The sequence below is a fragment of the Urocampus carinirostris genome, chromosome 15 (genome assembly GCF_059441175.1).
Source record: "Urocampus carinirostris isolate Australia breed hairy pipefish chromosome 15, RoL_Ucar_1.0, whole genome shotgun sequence".
NCBI lineage: Eukaryota > Metazoa > Chordata > Actinopteri > Syngnathiformes > Syngnathidae > Urocampus > Urocampus carinirostris.
This window is the reverse complement of record NC_142363.1, coordinates 37,505,274-37,528,322: the sequence shown is the minus strand read 5'-3', so window position 1 is coordinate 37,528,322 and position 23,049 is coordinate 37,505,274. Positions and strand designations below refer to the sequence as shown.

Below are 23,049 nucleotides of genomic sequence, written 5' to 3'. Positions count from 1 at the left end.
CGTCTCTTTGAGATTTTCAAATAGGTTGGATGACCTGAAACCGCGAGTGCTAAAAATACCAAAAAGAAAGAACTCACGAAGGGGGCAGATCGCTGTTCACGGCTTTGCGGGCATATAAAAGGAAAGCTTCGAGCCTCATCTTTTATTTGAAAATTTTTATTCTTTACAAAGTCAGCACAAAATATCCCCTCCATGGGTTTACAAAGACAGCAAAAACTGTAACAAGAGCAAAACCGTTTTCTAAGTGCACTTTTGAGGCCATTTTTGGTGCTACCGTTTGGATGAGAAGGTGCGAAGCCCCAAAACAGTCTCGTGTCATACATATTTTATAGATGAGACGGACTGGACACAGAGGTGGGGTAGTAACAAGTTACATTTACTCTATGACATAAACTGCACGATTGACACTTGCGTATAAGTGCAACGATGGCAAAATATGCGGTCTGGATCTAGAACCCCGGGATTGTAAAACGCAAATCTCAGCAGTGTTGTTTCTGATGGAACCCTAGCCGATGTTTTGGCCGGTGCAGTAAAAATTGGAGAAGCAAGGTTTTGGTTGGAGCTATGGTTTGTGATTTGCTGGCACTGATTAAAAACTCTAATCCTAGAGATGGAGAGGGGATCAAACACAGAACCGCATGAGTGTAACCCAGGCACCTTAATAGTTGTTCTACTAAGCCTACTCTGCAGTTCCGCCAGAACGCTTACTGTAGAATTCTGGTTTTGGGAAAAGCTAGGGTTGATCTCAAAAGTTTCCAGAGTATAAGATGTAGAGCAGGTAGCTTAAATGATAGGATAGCTGTATAGCAGTCACAGAGTGGTGGGTTCAACACCCCGTGAAAGCAGCAGTAGTTGAAGAGTCAAGCTTTTGGTTAATAGTAGGCTAAGTGTTTTGTTTGCTCTGACAAAAACACTCATCTTAATACCTCCACTGTCTCAACCAGGCATTGAACCCAGACCCTTACACCTTTACTCCAGGCACCTTAACAGTTAAGCTATTAATCCTACTCCTGGATGAAACCAAAACTCTTACTGTAGAACTCTAGTTTTGGGAAAAGCTAGGGTTGATCTCAAAGTGTATGAGATGTAGAGCGGGTAGCTCAAATGATAGGATAGGTGTATGGCAGTCATAGAGTGGTGGGTTCAATGCCCGGTGAAGCCAGCAGTAGTTGAACAGTCAAACTTTTGGTTAAATCTTGGGTAAGTCTTTTGTTTGCTCTGACAAAAACACTAATATTCTGAATGGTACTGTCTTGACCAGGCATTGAACTCAGAACCTTACATCTGTACTCCGGCCACCTTAACAGTTGGGCTACTAATCTTACTCCTAAATCAAACCAAAACTCTTACTGTAGAATTCTAGTTTTGGGAAAAGCTAGGGTTGATCTCAACGTTTCCAGTCTGTGAGATGTAGAGCGGTTAGCTTGGATGATGGGACAGTAGTATAGCATTCACAGAGTTCTGGGTTCGATACCCAGTGAAGCCTGTAATTACTGAAGAGTTGCGCTTTTGGTTAAAAGTAACCTAAGTGTTTTGTTTGCTCTGACAAAATCTCTTAGCCGAGAGCTTATACTGTCTTGACCAGGTATTGAACCCAGAACGTAACAACTGTACACCAAGGACTCTATCAGTTGAGCTATCGATAATACTCCTTGGATCAAACCAAAACTGTTACTGTAGAATTCTGGTTAAGGGAAAAGCTAAGGTTGATCTCAAAATTTCCAGTGTATGAGATGTAGAGCAGTTAGCTCAAATGATAGGACAGTTGTATGGCAGTCATAGGGTAGTGGGTTCAATGCCCGGTGAAGTCAGCAGTAACTGAAGAGTCAAGCTTTTGGTTAAAACTCGGCTGAGTGTTTTGTTTGCTCTGACAAAAACACTCATCTTAATACTTACACTGTCTCAACCAGGCATTGAACCCAGACCCTCACAACTGTACTTCAGGCACCTTAACAGTTAAGCTAGTAACTCTACTCTTGAATGAAACCGAAACTCTTACTGTAGAACTCTAGTTTTGGGAAAAGCTAGGGTTGATCTCAAAGTTTCTGGTGTATGAGATGTAGAGGGCTTAGCTCAAATGATAGGACAGTTGTATAGCAGACATAGAGTAGTGAGTTCAATCCCCAATGAAGGCAACAGTAATTAAAAAATCAGTCTTTTGGTTAAAAGTAGGTTAAGTGTTTTGTTTGCTTTGACAAAAAACACTAACCCTGGCATTGGTACTGTCTTGACTGGGCATTGAACCCAGAACCACATGAATACAAGACAGATAGCATAGCAGTTAGGCTACTCGTGCACTCCCATGTATATATCACAACTCTTACCCCGGATTGATAGTTTTGGAAGGAGCTACTGTCACAGTTAGCGTTTTGGTCACCATAGCCAAGAATGCAGGATAAGTTGCCTGCTATGTAATTACAGGATTATGGGTTCAATTACCGGTTCAACCGGAGCTAAATAGCAGATCTTTTGGTAAGAACTCGAGTTAGTGTTTTGCTTGCTCCGGCACTAAACTAATCCTAGAATCAGTCCTGCGATGACGAGGGATTGAACCCGGAACCGCACGCGTGTCGGAAAGTCACGTTAACAGTTGAGCTGCGTGTTCTTATTTGGAGACTTGAGGTTCACATTCTGGTCTTCATCTCAACGTCTGTAATAGAGTCCAAACGTGGATGCCATCCATCCATTTTTCAAATCAGGATGTCAGATAAGACGATAGCACTTCCTTGGTTTCGCCTGGACCTTTTCTTGGGAAAACTTGTGTAAAATGCTACTTTTTCGGTCATATTGTCAAATTGGAGGTGGAGCTCAGATAGACCTTGGGCTATAATCCTCTTGGGTTATTCAGTCCCACCATCTTGCCACATTTTCCGGACTAGAAGTCCCTGTATTTTCATATTTGACCGGTGGTGCGACTTATAATCCAGTGAAACTCCTATGTTAAATTATTAACATGTTCCTATATCAAGTTTCTGTATCTCACTTCAAATGTTATTTTCACACTAGACCACAAGGGGGCGCTCAATGCTTGTGTTGATGATTTCTACATTGCTGGTCATTTCTAAAAACTGAAGAGTTGAACAAAAAAATGGCAGCGTAAAGTCAATCATTTTCTATAGACGACAAGCTGCAAATAGTGAAATATTCAGCCCAAAAATCTGATGTAAGCGAGGTAAAGAGGAAGAGGCGCGTGGCTTACTCCAGAGTTGGGGGAGTTGTCTACCAGTAAAAGCGACACCAACGACAAAGATGATCGGATAGGGTCATGTTCCATATGCTAGATTCAACGAAATAACTCTTAATACCTTATGTCGCAGGTATAAGGTGAGTTTACCGTATTCTCTATTTTATTTTAAATCGCTTTTCAAGAGAACGCCTATGTTTTTGATGTTGGATTTTATCAAATCAATTCATCGTGTACTTCTCATCTGGAAAATATGGTCAATTTCCAAGCAGATTTATGGAGAGAACAAATAAGCGGATACAAAATCCGTTTTTTGGGTGTGTATCCAAATTTCCCCATATTTAGTCCAAGGGTTTTAAACTCCCTTCCCAGGGGCCCATTGCAGCCCCTAGGAGGATCATTTGAGGCCCCACCTTCATTTGAAAGTGAATTCTATTCCCACTAGATGTCACTGTATTCTGTCATGGCACCAAAAACAGAAAACAAAATTCGGTGACTCAAAGTGAGCAAAACACACCTTGATACTTTTGAAGAAAAATAGAAAAGAAAAAAAGGACAAATTAAGAAAAAAAGAACACAAAAAGTAAAAAGAAAAAAAAGGTCAGGGGGAAATTTTTTGTCATTTTACATTTTAATTACTTTTTTTCTTTCTTTCTCCATTTTCCTTTGTATTCCCCAGCTTTTCTTTTTAGCCCATTATCATTTTTTGCCTCTCGTTTCCTTTTCCCTGTTTATATTCCTTTATTTTTTTTCAAAAAGAGGAAAAGGATTTTACCTTAGAAGTTTCTTTGAGAAAAGCTGGCAAAAAATGTGAAGAAAAAGCTGCTTTTTACTCACTTTCAGTCCCTGTAGTTGCACGACACATGACAGCGACATCTAGTGGACAACTAGAGAACACGGTCCATTTAAGAACAAGGGGAACATTTTTACCGCGTAAAAGCTCACCCGGACCCTATCTTTAAGGTCCCCGACTCCTTTGAGAGCCAGTACCCCAAAGAGTCTTTGACTGCAGAGGCAATCAAGTTCCAAGCGTATGCCGATATTCAAATGCTTTCACCGCGGCTCCGCTTTTTATTGCAGGTCCAAACAAAAAACATCAAGGGCGTCATCAAGGGCGCTGACCAGCAGGTGGCGCGGCGCCGTCCCGCCAGTAGCGCTCGTAAGCCTCCCGAAACATGGGGGCGCAGGCCACCCGGGCCTTGAGTTTGGAGCAGACCAGGAAGGAACCGCCCATTTTGCGGTGCAGCGAGTAGGTCTCCTCGGGAGGCGGAGTCAGGCGATGGCGCGCCATGACGGGGATCAGCCGATGAATGCGCTCGGTCGTGCTCTGCGCCCCGAAGTCGAACGGTTCGTCGGAGGAAAAGGCCTCGCCCAGGATCATCACCGCGTCCACGTGCGCCCGCTCCATCGCCTGACGGACCGACAAACGAAAAATCTGAAACGGTTCCTTGGTTTTTCCCTCGCCTTCCTGTGGGTTTTAGATCAGGGGAGGTCTGATTCTAGACTTTTTGCAATGAAGTGCCAAACATAAAAACTGGACTTGTTTTCGAGGTTTGAAAAGTGCTGGAATTTGAGGTGAAGTGCTTCAAATTGTTGCCATGTTTCTTAGGTTTAGTGTCGGGGTGGGGTTTGGGCTTCAAATAAGGCTTTTTCATTTATTCTAATGTTTAAAAAAAAGTTGGGGTCTGAAATTTAAGGTTTAGGCTTCTTATGAGGGTATAAAACGGAATTAACACTTCGTAAATAGAGTAGGGGCTAGGGTTACAAAGAGAGTTGGATGTAGGGTTATGAATTGGGATTTGAGCTCCATATTAGGGTGCCAAAACAGGTTCAGAGCTAGGGTTGAGGTTTGAAACAGAGCTTTGGCTACGGTTAAAGCTAGAATCAGGTTTAGGATCTAGGGTTTGAGTGTCTTCACCAATTGTAGGGTTACAAAATACAGCTAGGGTTAGGGCTAGAGTTTAGAGCTAGTGTTAGGGTATTAAACCGGTTTTAGGGTTCTGAGATGAAGTCGAGGCTAGGGTTTGAAACGGAAAATTGTCTTTGAAAGTCCCTCCAATGAGTCCACGCCATCGCTGTAGGAACCCCACGTCGGGTTCGGGCCTACCTTGGTTTCAAAGCCGGTGAGGAACTTCATGTCGATGGAGCGCCGCAGGACTTCCTGGCCGTCTTGGCGGGCCGCCGCTTCGATCAGCTGCCAAAAGAAGTGAGTCACGTAACACACTGACGTGAACGCGGGACCGTTTTTATGAAGGGACCCTTTACGAGACCCCGAATACAACATGCCGTTTGCCCGTGTACCCGTACGATGGCGTTTCAGACGCTTGAAAAGGCCTACGGTAATTGTAGGTCTGCGTTTATACGGTACGGAGACACCTTGCCACTTCGTGTGTCAGTTATCACTGGTTCACCGCTTTGCAGGTATTCTGCATTTGGATTGGCTGAATAGAGACCGGTGCTTTTCATTGATGGACCTCTCCACCCGCTAAACCTGCTCAGGAGCCATATGCGGATATTGGGTACTTCCTCGCAGCTTCCGGGCGTATTTTCAAAAACCTTTGATAACGAGCTAATTGGCCAAAAAGGTAGCTTGACAGTGAGCTACAAAAGGTAAATAGGGCAAAAAAAAAGAAGCGCTGGCTACAAGGGTAAAAAGCTATCTAAATAGCCAGATAGAAAGCTGACATCAAAGCTCGATAGCTAGCTTGAAAGGAGGTTGAAAATGAGCTAAATAAATACCACATCAAAGGTAAAATGTTAGCTAGATGTCGTGCTAATTAGCCAAAAAGGTAGATTGACAGTTAACTACAAAAGATAAATAGGTAAAAAAAAAAATAAGAAGCCATCTAAATAGCCAGCTAGAAAGCTAACATCAACGCTCAATAGCTAGCTAGCTTGAAAGGAGGTCGAAATTTAGCTTGATAACTGGCAAAAAAAAAGGTAAAATGGTAGCTAGATAGCATGCAAAATTGTTAGAAACTAGCTCAATAACCTAGTAGCTTGATAGTTAGCTAGAAAGGTAAACAGGTAAAAATCTAAAAGGAAGCTAGATAACTGGCTAAACGAATATAATTAAATAGGCAGATAAGCTAAAAAAAACAGCTTGTTAGCTAGCTAGAAAGGAGGCTAAAAATGAGCTAAACAAATACCAAATCAAAGGTAAAATGTTAGCTCGGTGGCGTGCTAATTAGCCAAAAAGGTAGATTGACAGTCAGATAGATAGTGCATCTCTAAAGAACTTAAACAAGGAACTAGCAGATATTGCGGACACAGAATTGAAACTACAAAAGGTAAATTGGTTTAAAAAAAAAAAAAAAAAAAGTAAGAAGCCATCCAAATAGCCAGATAGAAAGCTAACATCAAAGCTCGAGAGCTAGCTTGAAAGGAGGTCGAAATTGAGCTAGATAACTAGCAAAAGAAGGTAAAGCTAGATAGAATGCAAAAAATGTTAGAAGCAAGCTAAATAACTTGCTATATAGTAGGGTGGTCCTTATTTTTCGACTTTTAAAATTTCATGCTCTGACCCCTTGAATATGTTCCAATATATACAAAACGTAATTAGGCAAAGTTTCATCAAAATCAAAGGATATTTAGAGGTCGCTCAAGGCCTCTGAAATTTTGGTATGAAAAATAAGGATTTTTCGCACATTATATCAGACCTAGTGTACAAAGTTACTTGTAACTTTTCTTGTGTTACAATTATAAGCAATGGACTGAAATTGGATGTTCTAAAACGCCGTACACATAGGGTTAAGATTTCCGTTTTTTTCTCGAAAATTGCCCAAATTTTACCATTTTGGGAAATTTCAAAGTCGTTGAGCTACCTCTAAATATTATCCAAATTGTTCAAAATTGCACACAGTGTGTTTTTATCGATATAAGAACATATGCGGGGGGTCAGAGCCCAATATTTCAAAAAAAAAAATTTCGACCCCCATTAAGGACCACCCTACTATATAGCTAAAAAAAAGTAGCTTGACAGTGAGCTATAACGATAAACAGGTCAAACTTTAAAAGGAAGCTAGATAACTGGCTAAAAGAGTATCATTAAATCGCCAGATAGAAAGCTAACATCCAAGCTTGATAGCTAGCTAGAAAGGAGCCTGAAAATGAGCTAGACAACTACCAAATCAAAGGTAAAATGTGAGCTAGCTTGCTAATAGCGAGGAAAATGTCTAGCTGGCTAAAAGAAACGCCTCAAATGGCTTTCTAAAAGCCATTCATCAGAATTGAGTTTCTAGGATTTCCTGTTCAATAAATCAATGAGAAACTAAATAGTTTGTTTAGGAGATGAATTGATTGTCATTGTACTTTCTTCTCTGCTTGAAAATAGTTCTCAATACTTTTTGGGGCTTCATGAAGTCGAATTTATTGATGTGAACTTCTAAAATATCAACTTCATCGAGTTACTAATATGTTGTTATCGGCATCCAATAGAGTTAATAGACTCGGTCAAGAAGTAAAACAATCTTTACTAGAAAATGACAATGACGCGGGGTTCAAGACGGAATTTCTTACCTGGATGTAGGCGTCCGTGAAACTTTTGTGGAATTCCCGGGTGGCCCCGAAATCCAACAGCGCCACCTGCAGACGAATCGTCGTCAACGAGAGGGAAAAAGAAAAGCCCTCCGACGCCTTTTCTCCTACGCGGACCTACTTTGTGGCGGTGGGGGTCGTAGAAGAAGTTGGACCAGTTGGGGTCCGTTTGCATGAAGCGGAAGTGGAAAAGTTCCCTCAGGCAAAGCTGGAGAATTTGCTCGCAGATCTGCGGGGCGCAAAAAGAGAGAGAGCGCTCGTCACCTCCAGGGGAGGGGAGGGGAGAGGGAGCGCATCCCTGCCAAGGTCGATACCGAGCGGGTACTCGGATGATCGGTCGATAACCGTTGTCCCGGGGTCATTACTTAGAGAGAGAGAGAGAGAAAGAGAGAGAGAAAGCGAGAGATGGGGAGAAAGAGAGCGAGAAAGCGAGAGAGACGGAAAGAGAGAAAGTGAGACTGAGACAAAAAGAAAATAAAGAAAAGAGCGTGAGGAAGCAAGAGGAAAGAGAAAAAAAAAGAAATGAAATAGAGACAAGAGAAAAAGAGAAAAGGGGAGAGAAAGATGAAGAAAGGGGAAAGCGCAAGAGAGAAAGAGGAACGAGAGACAAGAGTGATAAGGATAGAGAAAAAAAGAGACCGCAAGAGGAAAGAGGCAGACAAAAAAGGGTGCGTGGGAGCAACAGAAAAGAAAAGAGAAAGACAGGTAGTAAAGAGACAAAAGAGAGCACAGAAAGGAGAGACGAGAGAGATAAAGAAGAGAAACTAGAGTGAGAGACAAATACAGAGAGTGTGCATAAGAGAAAGAAAGTAAGAGTCATAAAATGAAATGGAGAGTGAGGAAAAATGACAAGAGATAAAGATGGTCAGAGAAAGGGGAAAAAAGCAAGAAAGAAAGAGAAACAAAGAGCATTAAAGATAAAGAAAGAGCGATAGAGAAAAAAAGGGAGAAAAAGATAAAGGAATAAAGAACAAAAGAACGCGAGACACCGGACACATGATTTGCACGGTCGACTTCTAAGACGGAGCGCCTCGGAAGGTCTTTTAGTTCTTCGCCGGACATTGCGTTTTGGTCGTAACGGACACGGCCAGGCGCATTTTGGCGTATAAAAGGGCGTACCTGGTCTCGAAGTTCCTGGGGAAGGTGAGCGGCGCGGTCCAGGGGGAAGCCGCCGACCAGGGTGGTGGTCAAGACGCGGGGCCCGCTCAGCGGGCGGATCACGTCCGGGACGTAGAAAAAGGGGTCGTCCTTAAGGAGCTCCCTGACGCAAAAAAAAAAAGAACCCGGCCGATTAGAATCCGAAACGCCCGACGTTCGGGGAGTCCCTCCAACGCATCGTTTGAGCAAACTCGCCAATACTAGCGTTTTACCTGTTAAACTAAACCAGCGCTTAAAAAAGGCCCACACGTTTTATACATTCGCGCACAAAGACGGCCGGAGCCGGGCATCGAACCCGTGACCCGTCGGTCCCGAGACGAGCGCTCCCGAGCGACTGCCGCCCGATTCAAATCGCAATAATAATAATAATAATAATTGTCTGCTCTGACATACCCTCTACCCCAGGGGTCGGGAACCTTTTTGACTCAAAGAGCCATAAAAGCAAAAAATATTAATTTTATTTTAGGAAAGAGCCACACCATATATTATGAGACAAATGTACTAAATTGCTAAACCCGCGCCCCAGACAAAAGCTTAGTCTTCAGCACATTTATTTTTGATGATTTGATAAAAATGATGAAAAGAGAATAATGCCAGAGCCCCTGTCCCAAATTCAACAAACAGACCACTTTAAACTTGTCTCTTTCTTGCAATGACTCAAGATCGGTTCAACTCCTTTTGACCCTTTTTTATCATAAATATTGGTTTCAAAACCAGATGCAAGCATTTATTTTGTAAAAACGTCACGCCTTATGTGCTTACCTTTGGCGAGAGATGGGAGGGAGTGCTTGCACTTTTTGCATAGCTCCACCCATCCCTCCCACTCACCCAATCAAATGACTAAGTTCTCTTCCGGTGTTTTGGCGTATTTACAGTTCTGTGGATTCATCATAAGGTATCTGAACACTGAACACAGATTATAGAGTGAACTTTTATATAAAGGATTCTTTAGCGTTGTACAGCTAAAACGAGTTTTTTTTCCCCCCATTTTTTTGTGTGACACCTTGACTGTAAATTGTAGTGAAAAACGTGCCATATATATACACTGCGAAGTAATCGTTTGTCAGTAAGTTTCGGTTTAGCTTTACGTGTATCTTAATAGGATAGACGAAACAACTTTTGGACAAGATGGAGAAATTTTGCATGCAATCAAATCTGTCTCTGAGCCACAGATACTCGTAGAAAGAGCCATATATGGCTCGCGAGCCATAGGTTCCCGACCCCTGGTATATAGTATTAAAACTAACAAAGTTAGTTAGATGTCGTTTGTGTACTCGTCTCCCTTTCGGTTCCTTGCAGGCCAGCAGAGGGCGCCAATGTACTATTTAAGAAGCGAAGAGACGCCATTGGCATCCGAGAGCACAAAGACACACGACACTCACTGAAATCTGGCGCAACTTTCGGCCTCTTTGACGTAATCGCATTCCAGCGCCAATTCTCGACTCATCACCTCCATCATGTGCTCCGGGAATAGGCCTGGACGCAAAAAAGGAAGAAAAAGGACATCTTTTGGAGCGCGTGAGAGCAAAAGAAACCAACAGAAAGTGCTGCAGAAAAACTGGGGGAAAAGTCAATGAAATCAAAGAAATAGCACAAGAACGACGAGTTGAACTGTACACAAAGGGGCAGATTCTTAAACAGATGAAGCAGATCGTTTTCCTATTGGCAATCTTTCACGTATTCAAAGATTTAACCCCAAAAACAAATGTGGTGGCTTTACATTTCTTGGACTTTTTTGTGGGTAAAAAAAAAAATGGCTGCACATTTTTTGTTTGGTGTAAGTCCAAATTGAATTTGATCTTAGGAAAAAATGTCCTTGCCCTCATATGGTCTAATCATAGTCTGTGCAGCTCTTTGCGTGATGAAGGGCCAAACAAATAGAAATGACTTGAACAGTAAACGACCAAAATACAAGAAGAAACGTTTGAAAATGGACAAATTGAAACACATTATTCCCAAAACAAACAAATTTGAACCAACAACCCACCAAAACAAGAGCCAAGAGTGACCAAAAACACCCAAAGATCGAACGGGAACACAAACCAAAATACAACATGAAATAAACGCACAAAACTGACAAAAAACAAACAGGAAACGACCAAAATATCAACCCGAAAACCAACCACCAAAAATAAAAAAAATAAAAACCTTGAAAAAAATGTCCAGAAAACATACCAAAATAAATTGTTCTGATAATAAAAGCTGACCAGGAAACAACCAAAATACGACAAAAAGCGACCAAAACAAATTCAAATGGACAGGGAAACAACCAAAATACCACAAGAAAAAATGCACAAAACTGACCAGGAAATGAACAAAATGTTACCCAAAAATGGACTAAAAACAAACAATGATTTACAGGAAAATAACCAAAACAACTGAAATCCAAAAAGAAAGACCCAAGTCAAGTCAAGTCCCCTTTATTTCTGACGCCTTTAATCACAAAAATGTCTCAAGGGACTGCACAGGATTACAATGACCTGATCTTAAACCAGCATGCGGGCAAGGAACAACTCAAAAACCTCAGCGTGAGGAAAAAAGAGAAACCTTGAAGAAGGACCTCACAAGTGGTAAAAAAATGGACCCCAAAAAACAAACGCCAATCGACCAAAAACGGGAGAAACAAATGATTCGCGAGACAAAGAAAAAGACACCCCCTCCCCTTCCCCTCCAGAATAAAAGAGAAATCATCGCCCATAAAAGAAAGCAGAATCGGCCAGGAAACGACCGGGAAGTAACCAAAGGGCACACTCGTTAAGTCTCCCGATTTGGTCGGGAGACGACCGCTTTGGCTACGATTCTCCCGTCTACCGATCCGAGAGCAACATCTACAGATTTCTAAAAAATTGTTTTCGGGTCGCCGAAATTTTTACGGGAACAAAGTTTTGCGGATGAAAACGTAGCCGAATGATCCGTAGTCTTTATCGTCGTCTTTTTCGCCGTTCCGCACTCCGGTGCTTTGACGGAGACTCGGCGATCGTAATCCGGAACTCCGCGCCATCTCGTTCCTTCCGGAGCAGCGGACCAATAAGAGTGCTACATAGGACTATGTTAAAGAACGGCAGACAATTTGGAATCATTAAACGTTCTAATAATCACACGTAAATATAAAATAACAATAAAGTAGATTGAAACACATATGTTATTGTCGTCTTTTCAAATAATAATAACATTAAAAATAATCGCTCCCCATTTCTGTAACTAAACACGTATGAAAGTGTGATGGATAAAAATAAGAGCAAAAATGGATTAAAAACAAAGAATGATTGACAGGAAGATAACAAGAAAGAAAAAGGCGCACAAAGCTGACAAAAGAGAAAACATTGCCCGTTAAACAAAGCAGAATCCTCCATCAGGAAAGGACCCCAAAAGAAAGCGTCTTACCTTCCGGCAGCGCCTTGCTCAAACTCAAAGCCGTCATGATGTTGTTGACGTCGCTGACGATGCTCTCCGAGACGCCGGGATACTAAACGGGAAAAGGCCGCAACGGAAAATAGAGCGGATGCCCCAAACTTCCGTCCCGCTCCCTCTTTACCCCTACCTGAACCTTGACGGCCACCTCCCTCCCGTCCTTCAGTCGGGCCAGGTGGACTTGTCCGATGGAGGCGGCGGCGAAGGGTTTCTCCTCAAAGTAGTCCAGATTCTCGCGCCAGTTCGGACCCAGGTCGCCCGCCATCACTTTCTGGGAACACGAGGGGGCGCTCTAAAGTCCCGAGCGCACGGCGGGAAACGCCGTTCCTGCGGACGGGAAGTTTACCAGCATCTGTTTGGTGGGCATGAAGTCGGCGCTCTGGCGGACGCGCTCGAAGATCTTGGCCAGCTGGGGGTTCATGAAGGCCTCGTCTGAAAAGGTAGGGGAAGGAGGCCCGTTAGAATTGGTATGCGGCCAGTCCTTCACATAACCTCTAAAGCAGGGCTGTCTAACTCGTTTTAACTTGGGGGGGCCACACCATAGAACAAACATTCTGTCGGGGGCCGGACCGGTAGATTCAAGAGAAAGAAAAAGAGATCAAGAAATAAGAGAAAGAGGGAGGGAAAAGAAGAGAGAGGGCGTGAGAAACAAGAGATAAAAAGTTGTGAGAGAGGGGGAAAAGAAAGGGAGGAAGAAAGAAATCCAAAGAGAAATAGTAAAACAGAAAAAGAAAAGAAAGCAAAGGGTGGAGAGAGAGAGAGAGAGAGACAGAGAGAGAAAGAAAGAAAGAAGTACAGTGTCTTTGTTGGAGGCACCTGGCTTTGGCAACATCAAGTGGACCTATTTCAACCTGCAGCTTGTTTTTCTCTTGCGCTTCTCTGAGTGTTGTCTGGCGGGCCAGATTCAACCCCTTACCGGGCCTGATCCGGCCCGCGGGCCGCCTGTTTGACACCTAAAGAGAGTTTTCATCCTTGATCTCAAAAACCTATGCGGTACTCCTCAAAGGCGAGAGAAGTTTCAAAGAATAAACTTCACTCATTCCGTTGATTATTTGCTGAAAGAAACGATTGAACACCAAAATTTGCTGCAGCTTGCCAATCGGACTGGATTCGAAACCAGCCGTTTCTGACTTTCACCGTTTTCGCGCTACACGACCAAAAACTGCAATGACCGACCTAAAGTCACTCCTCACGAGTAAAAACAGCAGAAAAAAAATGATACAGACACCCGAAAGGACGCACCGCACCTTTAGGTCGGTGCCAAAGTGGGCGTGTCCGGCGAGTCCCCGCCCCCCCCTCACCTTGAATGCTGAGCATCTGTCCCAATTTGAGGGCGGCCCCTCGAACTTTGCAAAGCGTCCGCACGATTCTCTCCACGTTGGCTGCCGACAGGAAGGCGTGAGAGTCCAGAACGGCTTTCTTTTGATCTGGGGGGAGGGGGGGCCCGGACAAAAAAAAAAAAACAATATGACACATTTGCAAAGAAGCACTAGGGTCCAGAAGTAAATACCGTATTTTCCAGACCACAAGTCACCGTTTTTTTCTGTTATTTGGCCAGAGTGCGACTTATACTGTGGTTAAACTTCTATGTGAAATTGTTAACACGGTATTTCCATTACCGATGTATCACTTGACATGTTATTGTCCCGCTAAACCGCAAGAGGGCGCTCTAGGCCAGTGTCGACTATTCCAGGCGGACCTTATTCCGAGCAGAAAGAGGAAGCAGTTCTTAGCCTACCTCCTGAGTGAGGGGAGTCGTTTACTGGCAAAAATGTCACAGGATGAATATTTTATCGGATCTAGTGATTTGGAGGGGGCCAGTGATGGCCCGTGATCCAATTTTGACCAGCCCCAGCCTCTGTCATGAAATTATTGATATGCGGCTTGCCAGTAACGTTGACCGCGGTGTAAAATAAACTCCACCAGAATTTTAGCCCACCCCATTTCCGACACGGCGACTATATATAAAAAAAGGAAAGTTGACTGTGAGGCCCGTGCCAGGACAAATGGAATTTGGAGTATTTTTTCACCCAAATACGAACAACTGCCCGATTTGCCAAAAGACGGTGACCGTTTTAAAAAAAGTGAATATCGAGAAGAGCTGCCGGACAAAACGTGCCGACTCCGAGAAACGAACTGGAAACAAATGCTGTGAAAAGGTGAAGCTGTTTTCAGGACACGGCAACAGGATTTCACGAGACCCCCGCAAGTCAAATAAAAACGCTACAAAGGCGAGCGAGGAGGTCCGATGGCCCGCTACCGAACCCCTTTCGCGGAGGGTGAATTTGCGAAAGCCTGTTCAAAGAACGCCACATTTTCATTCCATGGAATCTCAAAAATGTGGACACCCCTGGTATATTCTATACTTGGAGTCGAAATTGCCTTTTTTGGGTGTTGGGATTTGATCAAACAGACTCCCGAGCCCAAAATGCAACGTATGCATGTTTTTCCCTTCTTCGTGATGCATTTTTTGGACGCTGCGACTTATACTCTGGAGAGACTTCGTCTGGAGAATCCGGTAAACGTTAGCTCGCGTGTTTGGAAGTTTTGGAGGACGTCGTATTGGTCTGAAGAAATTGTGAGGGGGATGGAAGTCGTTTGCGAGAGTTTTTGTCCATTACGAGGTGACCTAAAAGCATTTTTGGGAAGCGGTCGGCGGACCTCGCGGCGTTTCCCGAGGTTTGAAGGTCTTCTTGGCCGCCTGAGCGATGGCGCCCATGCCCAGTCCGAACGCCAGGCCTGCAAAGAAGAAGATCCCGCTCAAAAAATGGATTTTTGCAAAAACGGACACAATGCCCTCCCTCGGCTAAAATCCGTTCCGAAAGCCGAGTCGAGAAAAAGCACGTCGAGGAAAGACTTTGCGGCAAAAAATGAGAAAAGAAAGAAGCGCACAAAAATATTGAAACAAAAAGAGAAGTGAAAACACAGTGCTTAGCACCAAATAGGGTTGTCGGGTTTTTTTTTTTTTTTTAAATCAAAAAATGAAAGAAACCACGACAAATTGAAAATAAAATAGGAATAAAAATGAAATACTTCAAAATAGAAGTGTACATGAAAGGTCAAAATACAATTGTAAAAAAAAAAAAACCAGAAAAGACACTCCAATTTCAAAAATAGATATAAGAGGACAATGAAGGTACCTTGTCCAAAAAAAAAAAAATTGAAAAAAGCGCACAAAAAATAAATGATTAGGACAAATTCGAAGACAGCACCTTGTGCAAAGAGAGCACTCTCGTGGAAAAAAGAGCAAGATTTTTTTTTTTTTCCCTTCGCCTAGCACAGAAACTAAAAAAAAAACAAAAATGCACCATTAAAGGGACAGACTGTAACATTTAGCAGCACCTGCTGGTCAAAAATAAAAAAACTCCATCCGAAAAAACAAACAAATCAATATTCATTTCAATGGTGAGCTGACACGGTTGACCGCCGTCTTGCTTTTTTTTGGGACTGTCGTGAAATGAAACACGCGTTTGCTCATTTGATTTTGTTTTTGTTTTGCACAATGTGGACTATCTTTTTTTGCACTAGGATGACTATTTTTGCACCAAACTGTATGGAACATCCTATAGGCCGACATTTCTTGGGTAAATTTGGTGTCAATTCTAACTCTATCCTTCTTGTTTTATAACCTTATCTTCTCTGTTCCTTTATCTTCTTGTTTTTTTTTTTTTACCTGACTGTGAATGTGTGAAACTGGAGTGTCATGCCCAATGTCACAATATGTTAACCCGTTTTGTAACAATGACAATAAAGGTAGATTCTGTTCTATTTGTTCTTTCCCTTTTATGTTTTTTTCTTTTCCATTTCCCCCAATGACTTTTTTTTCTCTTTTACTTTTCAAATTTTTGTTCCCCCCCTTTTTTCTTTCCTTTCCCCTCTCTATTGTTATACTTTTTTCCTTTATCTTCATACTACTCTCTTTTAAACCTCAGAAAAAACGAGGGGAAATAACTGTGTTCCGCTCACTAGGAGCCTCAGTAGTTCGTATTCTTCCCGGAGCTTTCGGAGCACTCGTTTCCCAGTCGCCCGACCGCGTAGGGCGGTCCGATACGAAGCGCCGTACCTTTAACATCGGAGCGACCGGCAAACCGGTTTCGAGACTATCGGAAAATCGAAGCGGGCGCGGTCGAAATCAAAATTTTCACGATCGTCGTCGTCTTCCGACAAAAAAAAGAGAGGAAAAAGAGACGGGAATCGGAAAAAAAGAGAAAAAGAAAATACGTACTGCCGAAAGTCACGAGTCGACTGAGGCGGGACACCGGGACTTTCCTTTCGCGGGCCGTCTTGCACAGCTGGAACAAAAAAAAATGACATAGACATACATTACAAATACATGATATAGCCAACCCATCCACGATCTGCACGGCTTATCCTCAGTAGGGTCGCGGGGCTGCCGGAGCCCATCCCGGCCATCTGCGGACAGGGACAGACAACTCACCCGCTAGGGACAATTTGGACCGTCCGATTCACCCGACATGAATGTTTTTGGAATGTGGGAGGAATCCGCAGTGTCGGGACAAAACCCACGCAAGCGCGGGGAGACCGTGCAAACTCCACACAGGAGCTTTGGTTCTCGTGACCTCAGAACTGTGATGACTGAAATAAGGTGGCCATCTTGCTGCTAGCACATACTCGGTGCTATTTAGCACTGTTCCTATGTATCCTGGACGATCTTTTGGGCCGCTATAAACTGACATGAATTCTGCCGTTCTGCTTCTTAAATGCACGCGCGGCTTCAATACATCACACTTGTATAGAAAGAGGAAAAGGGCTCCGTAGGTGCTAGGTCAAATTTCAAGTTCATATCCAAGACAAAAAAATGAAAGTACGGCATGTATAAAAAGCAGAAAACGGGCCAAATTTGGACTCAATTTAATGCTGTCGATTGCTACAAAGCAGAATAGATTCGATCTTAGAGACTGCGGATCTTTGACTTTTTGGTTGACTTATTTGAATTGATTTTTCAGAGAAAGCGCGTCTAAATGGGTTAAAATAGAATAGTAAATCGTGATTTTGTTTGCATTTTATCATACTGAAGAATGTTTGGAATTCATAATTGATTGTTTTGTATTTTCAGGGATCGTGTTCAGAAGGTAAAAAGCAAAATGGTTTTGTGATTTTTTTTCAATTTATATTGAGAGAGAGATAAATAGATAGACATAGAGTGATAGAAAAATAGAGAGAGAGAGAGAGAGAGAGAGAGAGAGAGAGAGAGAGATAAATAGATATAGAGCGATAGAAAAATAGAGATAGAGAGAGAGGGATAAATAGATATAGAGCGATAGAAAAATAGAGATAGATAGAGAGATAGAAAAATAGAGATATATAGAGAGATGAATAGAGAGAGAGGGATAGAGAGATGGATAGAGCTAGAGAGATAGAAAGGTAGATAGAGAGATAGAGATAGAGAGAGATGAATAGAGATAGAGAGAGAGAGAGATGGATAGAAATAGAGAGATAGATAAAGATAGAGAGATAGAAAAATAGAGAGATAGAAAAATAGAGAGATATAGATAAAGAGAGATATAGATAAAGAGAGATATAGATAAAGAGAGATATAGATAGAGATATAGATAGATAAGGATATATAGATAGAAATAGATAAGGATATATAGATAGGGATAGAAAAATATAAATAGATATAGATATAGAGAGATAGGGATAAAGATAGATAGATAGATTAATAAAATAATAATAAAACGAAAGGAATAGAATACAGAAATACCCGATATAACGTGTTGCTATAGAGTATTTCAATAGTGCTACATCAAATACACACTGTCATAAAATAGGCTAATATGCAAAAGTGGGCTTTTACTCCCCCAGTTGGAGTTAAAGAGCCTCATGGCATGAGGAAGAAATTTCATGTGTTTGGCAGGCATGACTTATTACTAAATCACGAGGTGCATATTTTTTGATCATCATCGAGAATTAAAAACATAAAAATAATAATCTGAGGAGGCATTTCAGAGCAAAGTTTTCTACATAGAGCTGTCCTCATGGGTGCCACGGCGCTTCACGTGACAACCAACACCTTAATGACTAAGAGAAAGCATGTCTGCGTTATTTTTTAACCTTTATCTTTGACCTGTTTTACAAAGCCAGACTGCCAAGAAACATGGCAATAGCAACAATTTCAAGCATTTTCAAGCACTCCCCCCCCCCCAAATTCAATGAGTCTTTTCGAGGATTTCAAGCGCGGAAAGGAAAGTCGCCTACCACTTGCTTGTAGCGTTGGCGGTCTTGGGTCTCCTGGCTCTTGGCGGCCCTGGCCCGCTCCATCCGTCGGTCGCCGAGCCCCCCGGAAGAAGAATCGCCCCCGACGCCTTCACCCGACAAGGAGGACAAGCCCCGCCCGCAATTTCCTTGCTAAAAAAAAGTCGAGATGAAAAATGTGACATCGTCGCTTCCTTAATAATACAATTCCCGCAACTTGTTAGCATCTACTATTAGCAAGACTTATGAACATCTACCAGTTAGCACGACTCGTTGACATCTACTTCTTAACTTGAGTCGTTAACATGTAGTTAGGTTAGAGTTAGAGCCGTTAGCATACATCATTAGCATATAGCAGTGAGCAAGTAGCGGTTAGCCGTTGACTTGTTAGCATCTACTCGTTAGCATGTAGCTGTTAGCATAACTCGTCAGCATCCGTTCGTTAGTTTTGGTCTTAAGCATGACTTATTAGCATCTCTTTGTTAGCACGTAGTTTTTAGCATTATGCCGTGAGCATGTAGCCGTTAGCGTGACTCATCGGCATCCATTCGTTACACGTTTTTTGTTACTCTCCAATTAAAGGCAAAATTTGTTGCCGACGCTTTGACTCATCATGTCAATTAATTGTATCGATGCGTTGGTGCAGCCCGACATCACACATACCAAAGAAAATATTATCAGCACTTTCACTTTGCTCCCGGGTGAAAACGAGGAAAGAAAACGAGGGTTCCTTTTTTAGATTCTGTGCAAGCCTGTACTAAATGTTGTTGTAAGCGGGCATAGTTCCCATTAACTTTGCATTCGAAAGTTTTTTTGCCCATTTCTTACTTGCATAAAAATGACCTTGTTTTTGCAAAATCATACTTTTTGTGTGGTTGTTGATGACTCGGAACCAAAAATGTCAGATTGTTTTTTTAAAAGACGACTCATGAACGACACCAAATATTTCATTTTCGTTTGGATGAAATGTCTCCGACTTGTAAGGAATGATATTTCATAACTCCCTTACGAATTGAACCCCCCAAAAGGTCATTTTAGCACAGGGGTGTCAAACTCATTTGAAGTCGGGGGCCACGCCATAGAACAAACGTTCTCTCGGGGGCTGGACTAGTAGATGAGAGAGAAAGAAATAAGAGAAAGAGGGAGGGAAAAGGAGAGAGGGCGGGACAAAGAAAGAAAAAGAGAGACAGGGAGGGAACGTGAGAAACAAAAGGTAAAAAGTCGTGAGAGAGGGGGAAAAGAAAGAGAGAGGAAGAAAGAAATCCAAAGAGAAAAGAAAGCGTGAAGGGTAGGAAGAGAGAAAGAGAGGGAGAAAAGGGGTGAAAAAGAAAGAGAGAAAGAGAGGGAGAAAAGGGGTGAGAGAGAGAAAGAGAAAGAAAGAGAAAGAGAAAGAAAGAGAAAGAAAGAGAGAAAGAAAGAGAAAGAAAGAAAGAAAGAGAAAGAAAAAGAAAGAGAGAAAGAAAGAGAGAAAGAAAGAGAGAAAGAAAGAGAGAAAGAAAGAGAGAAAGAAAGAGAAAGAAAGAGAAAGAAAAAGAAAGAGAAAAAGAAAGAGAAAAAGAAAGAGAAAAAGAAAGAGAAAAAGAGAGAGAGAGAGAGAGGAATACAAGTACAGTGTCTTTGTTAGACTTGTTAGGCTTTGGCACCATCAAGTGGACATATTTCAACCAGCAGCTCATTTTTCTCTTGCGCTTCTCTGAGTGTTGTCTTGCGGGCCGGATTCAATCCCTCAGCGGGCCTGATCTGGCCCGCGGGCCGCTTGTTTGACACCTGTCTTTTAGCATAAACCATGCTGGTGTCCTCAGGTCAAAATGAGCAGCACGGACTTCCTATGGTGTGTCTTGAGCAGGTAGAGTCTGGTGGCGCCCGTCCCATAGGTTTCCACCCGGTCTCTGCGCTACGGAAACAGGGTATCGGTCTAACACGTGAAAGGTCCCCAATTCAGCCGGGTGTAAACATATGTTGGCCTGGACAGAGATGGGCGCCAGTGGGCCGTACTTGCCCAAGACACACCACAGGTAAAGGTGTGTTTCGGGAATTCAACCAACCATTTCAACAGTAGTATTTTTGGAGTACTTCCACAGTACATATTTTTAATGTAGTATAACTGCATTATTTTTTTAGGATTATTTCAGTTGTATTTTTTGAGCATTTCTGTCGTATTACAAGTCATTTTGTAGCATTTCTGTAGAAATAGGAACGTCGCAGTATTTTTGAATTATAGTGTTACTGTAGTTTTTTTTTTTTTAAATATTTCCATACTAGTATCTTTGAAGTATTTCTTCTGCTTTTCAATATTACTGTATTGGTAGTACTTTCTTAGTATTTCAATAGTATTTTTTTCTTATCAAAATGAAACCATCATCATGTTAGGTCCCTAGTTTCAAGCACTATATATGATTGAGTTTTGTAGTTATTTTAGAGTATTTTTGCAGACACTCAAAAGGAAAATGGGGAGAAAATTGGCTCCCAAATCAAGTTCTTTTTTTGTATTACTAGATTTACGACATTTTGAGCATTTTTGTTCGACGGACCGGATGAGGAAGCCTGGCCCGCGAGCCGTAGTTTGAGTACCAAACACCCTCCAAGTTCTAAATTCTCCCTAAAAAGGCAAAAAATCGAAGAGGGAACCTCGTTCTTTCTCCAGAGAAGCAGAAGAACTTACTTACCGCCGTCCAGCCGGAACAGAACCCCGCCTGGTACCGACCCAAGACCCGTAGGAGCCAAGCCGGATTCGGCATGTTGCCAAAGTGGACCTCGCCGAACTTCGCCTTGGTTCCGTCCTCAGTGGCGAACTTTTCCCCCTTTTAGAAGTGTCGTTTTGGTGCGGGGGGGAATAGGCGGGCGGGCGGGCGGACGGTACCGGGTTTAGGGTCCAAATTCCGTCCGGTTCCGACGAAATGGACCGCCGGTGGCGGGCAGCGTGAGCGATGAGGTGTCAGGCGGAAGAGGCGGAGCTTGGTGATGCGTTCACCGTCTTTTCAGTAGCGGGAAAGCCGCCTACTTCCGTTTCTTCAAGTTCAAGCGCCTTCAAAAATGCTCGCAATTTGAAAAGTATTTTTCTTCATCAACGACAAGATAGGCGTCACTCGGATCAAAAACGCTGAATTCAAAATAAAGAAAAGTTCAACAAAACAAGAACATGAACGAGGCACCGTCGGAAATACTTGCCTCGAAATGGTTCAGTCCGTTTGATTCCCGGCAGCACATCATCGTATTTTTGTAGAATTTGTGTTGTAGATTTTTTCTCATATATCTCTAGAATTGCTGTAGTCATAATATTGTAGTATTACCGTAAGTTTTTTTATTGTAGTATTTATGAATCTTTGTTGTATATCTGCAGTCAGATTTTTCTAGTATCACTGTAGTTGTATTTTAGTGGTAGTCATGATATTATAGTAATACTGTAGTTTTATTATTGTAGTATTTATGCATCTTTGTGGTTTTTCCATAGTAGAATCTTTGTTGTATATCTGTAGTACTTTTGTAGTATTTCTGCAGTCAGATTTTTCTAGTATTACTGTAGTTGTATTTTTGTAGTATTGCTAGTCATAAATTATGACTGTAGTTTTATTATTGTAGTATTTTTTTGTCATATTTATTCATTTTGTGGTATTTTCATAGTAGAATCTTTGCTGTATATGTCGTATTTTTGTCGTCAGATTTTTTTAGTATTACTGTAGTTGTATTTTTGTAGTATTGTTAGTCATAAATTGTATTACTGTAGTTTTATTATTGTGGTATTTATGCATCTTTGTGGTCTTTCCATAGTAGAATCTTTGCTGTATATATGTCGTATTTTTGCAGTAGCATTTAGCCATCAGCAAAATTGTTAGCATCTACCAGTTAGCATGACTGATTGCCATCTACTTGTTAGCATGAGTGGTTAGCATGCAGTTAGGTTAGAGCCGTTAGCATACATCACTAGCATATTGCCGTGAGCAAGTAGCTGTTAGCATGACTTGTTAGCATCTACTCGTTAGCATGTAGCTGTTAGCATAACTCGTCAGCATCCATTCCATGCTTGTTAGATTTTTTTTAGTATTACTGTAGTTGTATTTTTGTAGTATTGCTATAGTTATAAATTGCATGACTGTAGTTTTATTATTGTCGTAGTATTTTGTAATATTTTTGCATTTTGTGGTAGTCATTGTATATCTGTTGTTGTCGTCATTTATTCTGAATATGCAATACAAGTACTGCGAGGCTTCCCGATTGTTGTCAAACAATTTCTTAAAACTAAAACATGTAAAATAAAAAAAAAAACATGATGAAGTTACATGACCAGAAAACAAAATGCATATTCAGAAAGGAGTGAGAAGCGTAGCTTATCAGTTCTCACTGCTTTACAACAATTTTGTTGACTCTGTATCTTCCCAGAAAGACATTCCACTCTCTCAGGGGAAAACACATTGAATATCAACACCATATTTTACAAGCATTCAGGTAAGTTACCCCAGATGTGAAACATGCCCCCAAAACAAAGCTGACGCAGTACTTTTGGTTTTGTTGACTCTGCGTTTTCCCAGAAAGACATTCCACTCCCT

The 23,049-nt window shown here is 42.0% G+C and overlaps 1 protein-coding gene across 1 annotated transcript; it reads right to left on the bottom strand.

Annotated features, from left to right (window-relative positions):
• Positions 1 to 3,844: 3,844 nt before the first annotated feature.
• coq8ab (coenzyme Q8A, genome duplicate b) lies at positions 3,845 to 21,465 on the bottom strand. Its single transcript, XM_088353877.1, has 14 exons — positions 21,172 to 21,465; positions 18,509 to 18,658; positions 16,515 to 16,581; positions 14,951 to 15,028; positions 13,591 to 13,716; positions 12,636 to 12,721; positions 12,420 to 12,560; positions 12,263 to 12,344; positions 10,261 to 10,354; positions 8,840 to 8,981; positions 7,842 to 7,949; positions 7,703 to 7,768; positions 5,292 to 5,378; positions 3,845 to 4,595 (listed from the first exon to the last, which is right to left on the bottom strand). The coding sequence occupies exons 1-14, from the start codon at positions 21,241 to 21,243 to the stop codon at positions 4,293 to 4,295; spliced, it is 1,602 nt and encodes a 533-aa protein (XP_088210003.1). The 5' UTR covers positions 21,244 to 21,465; the 3' UTR covers positions 3,845 to 4,292.
• Positions 21,466 to 23,049: the final 1,584 nt, after the last annotated feature.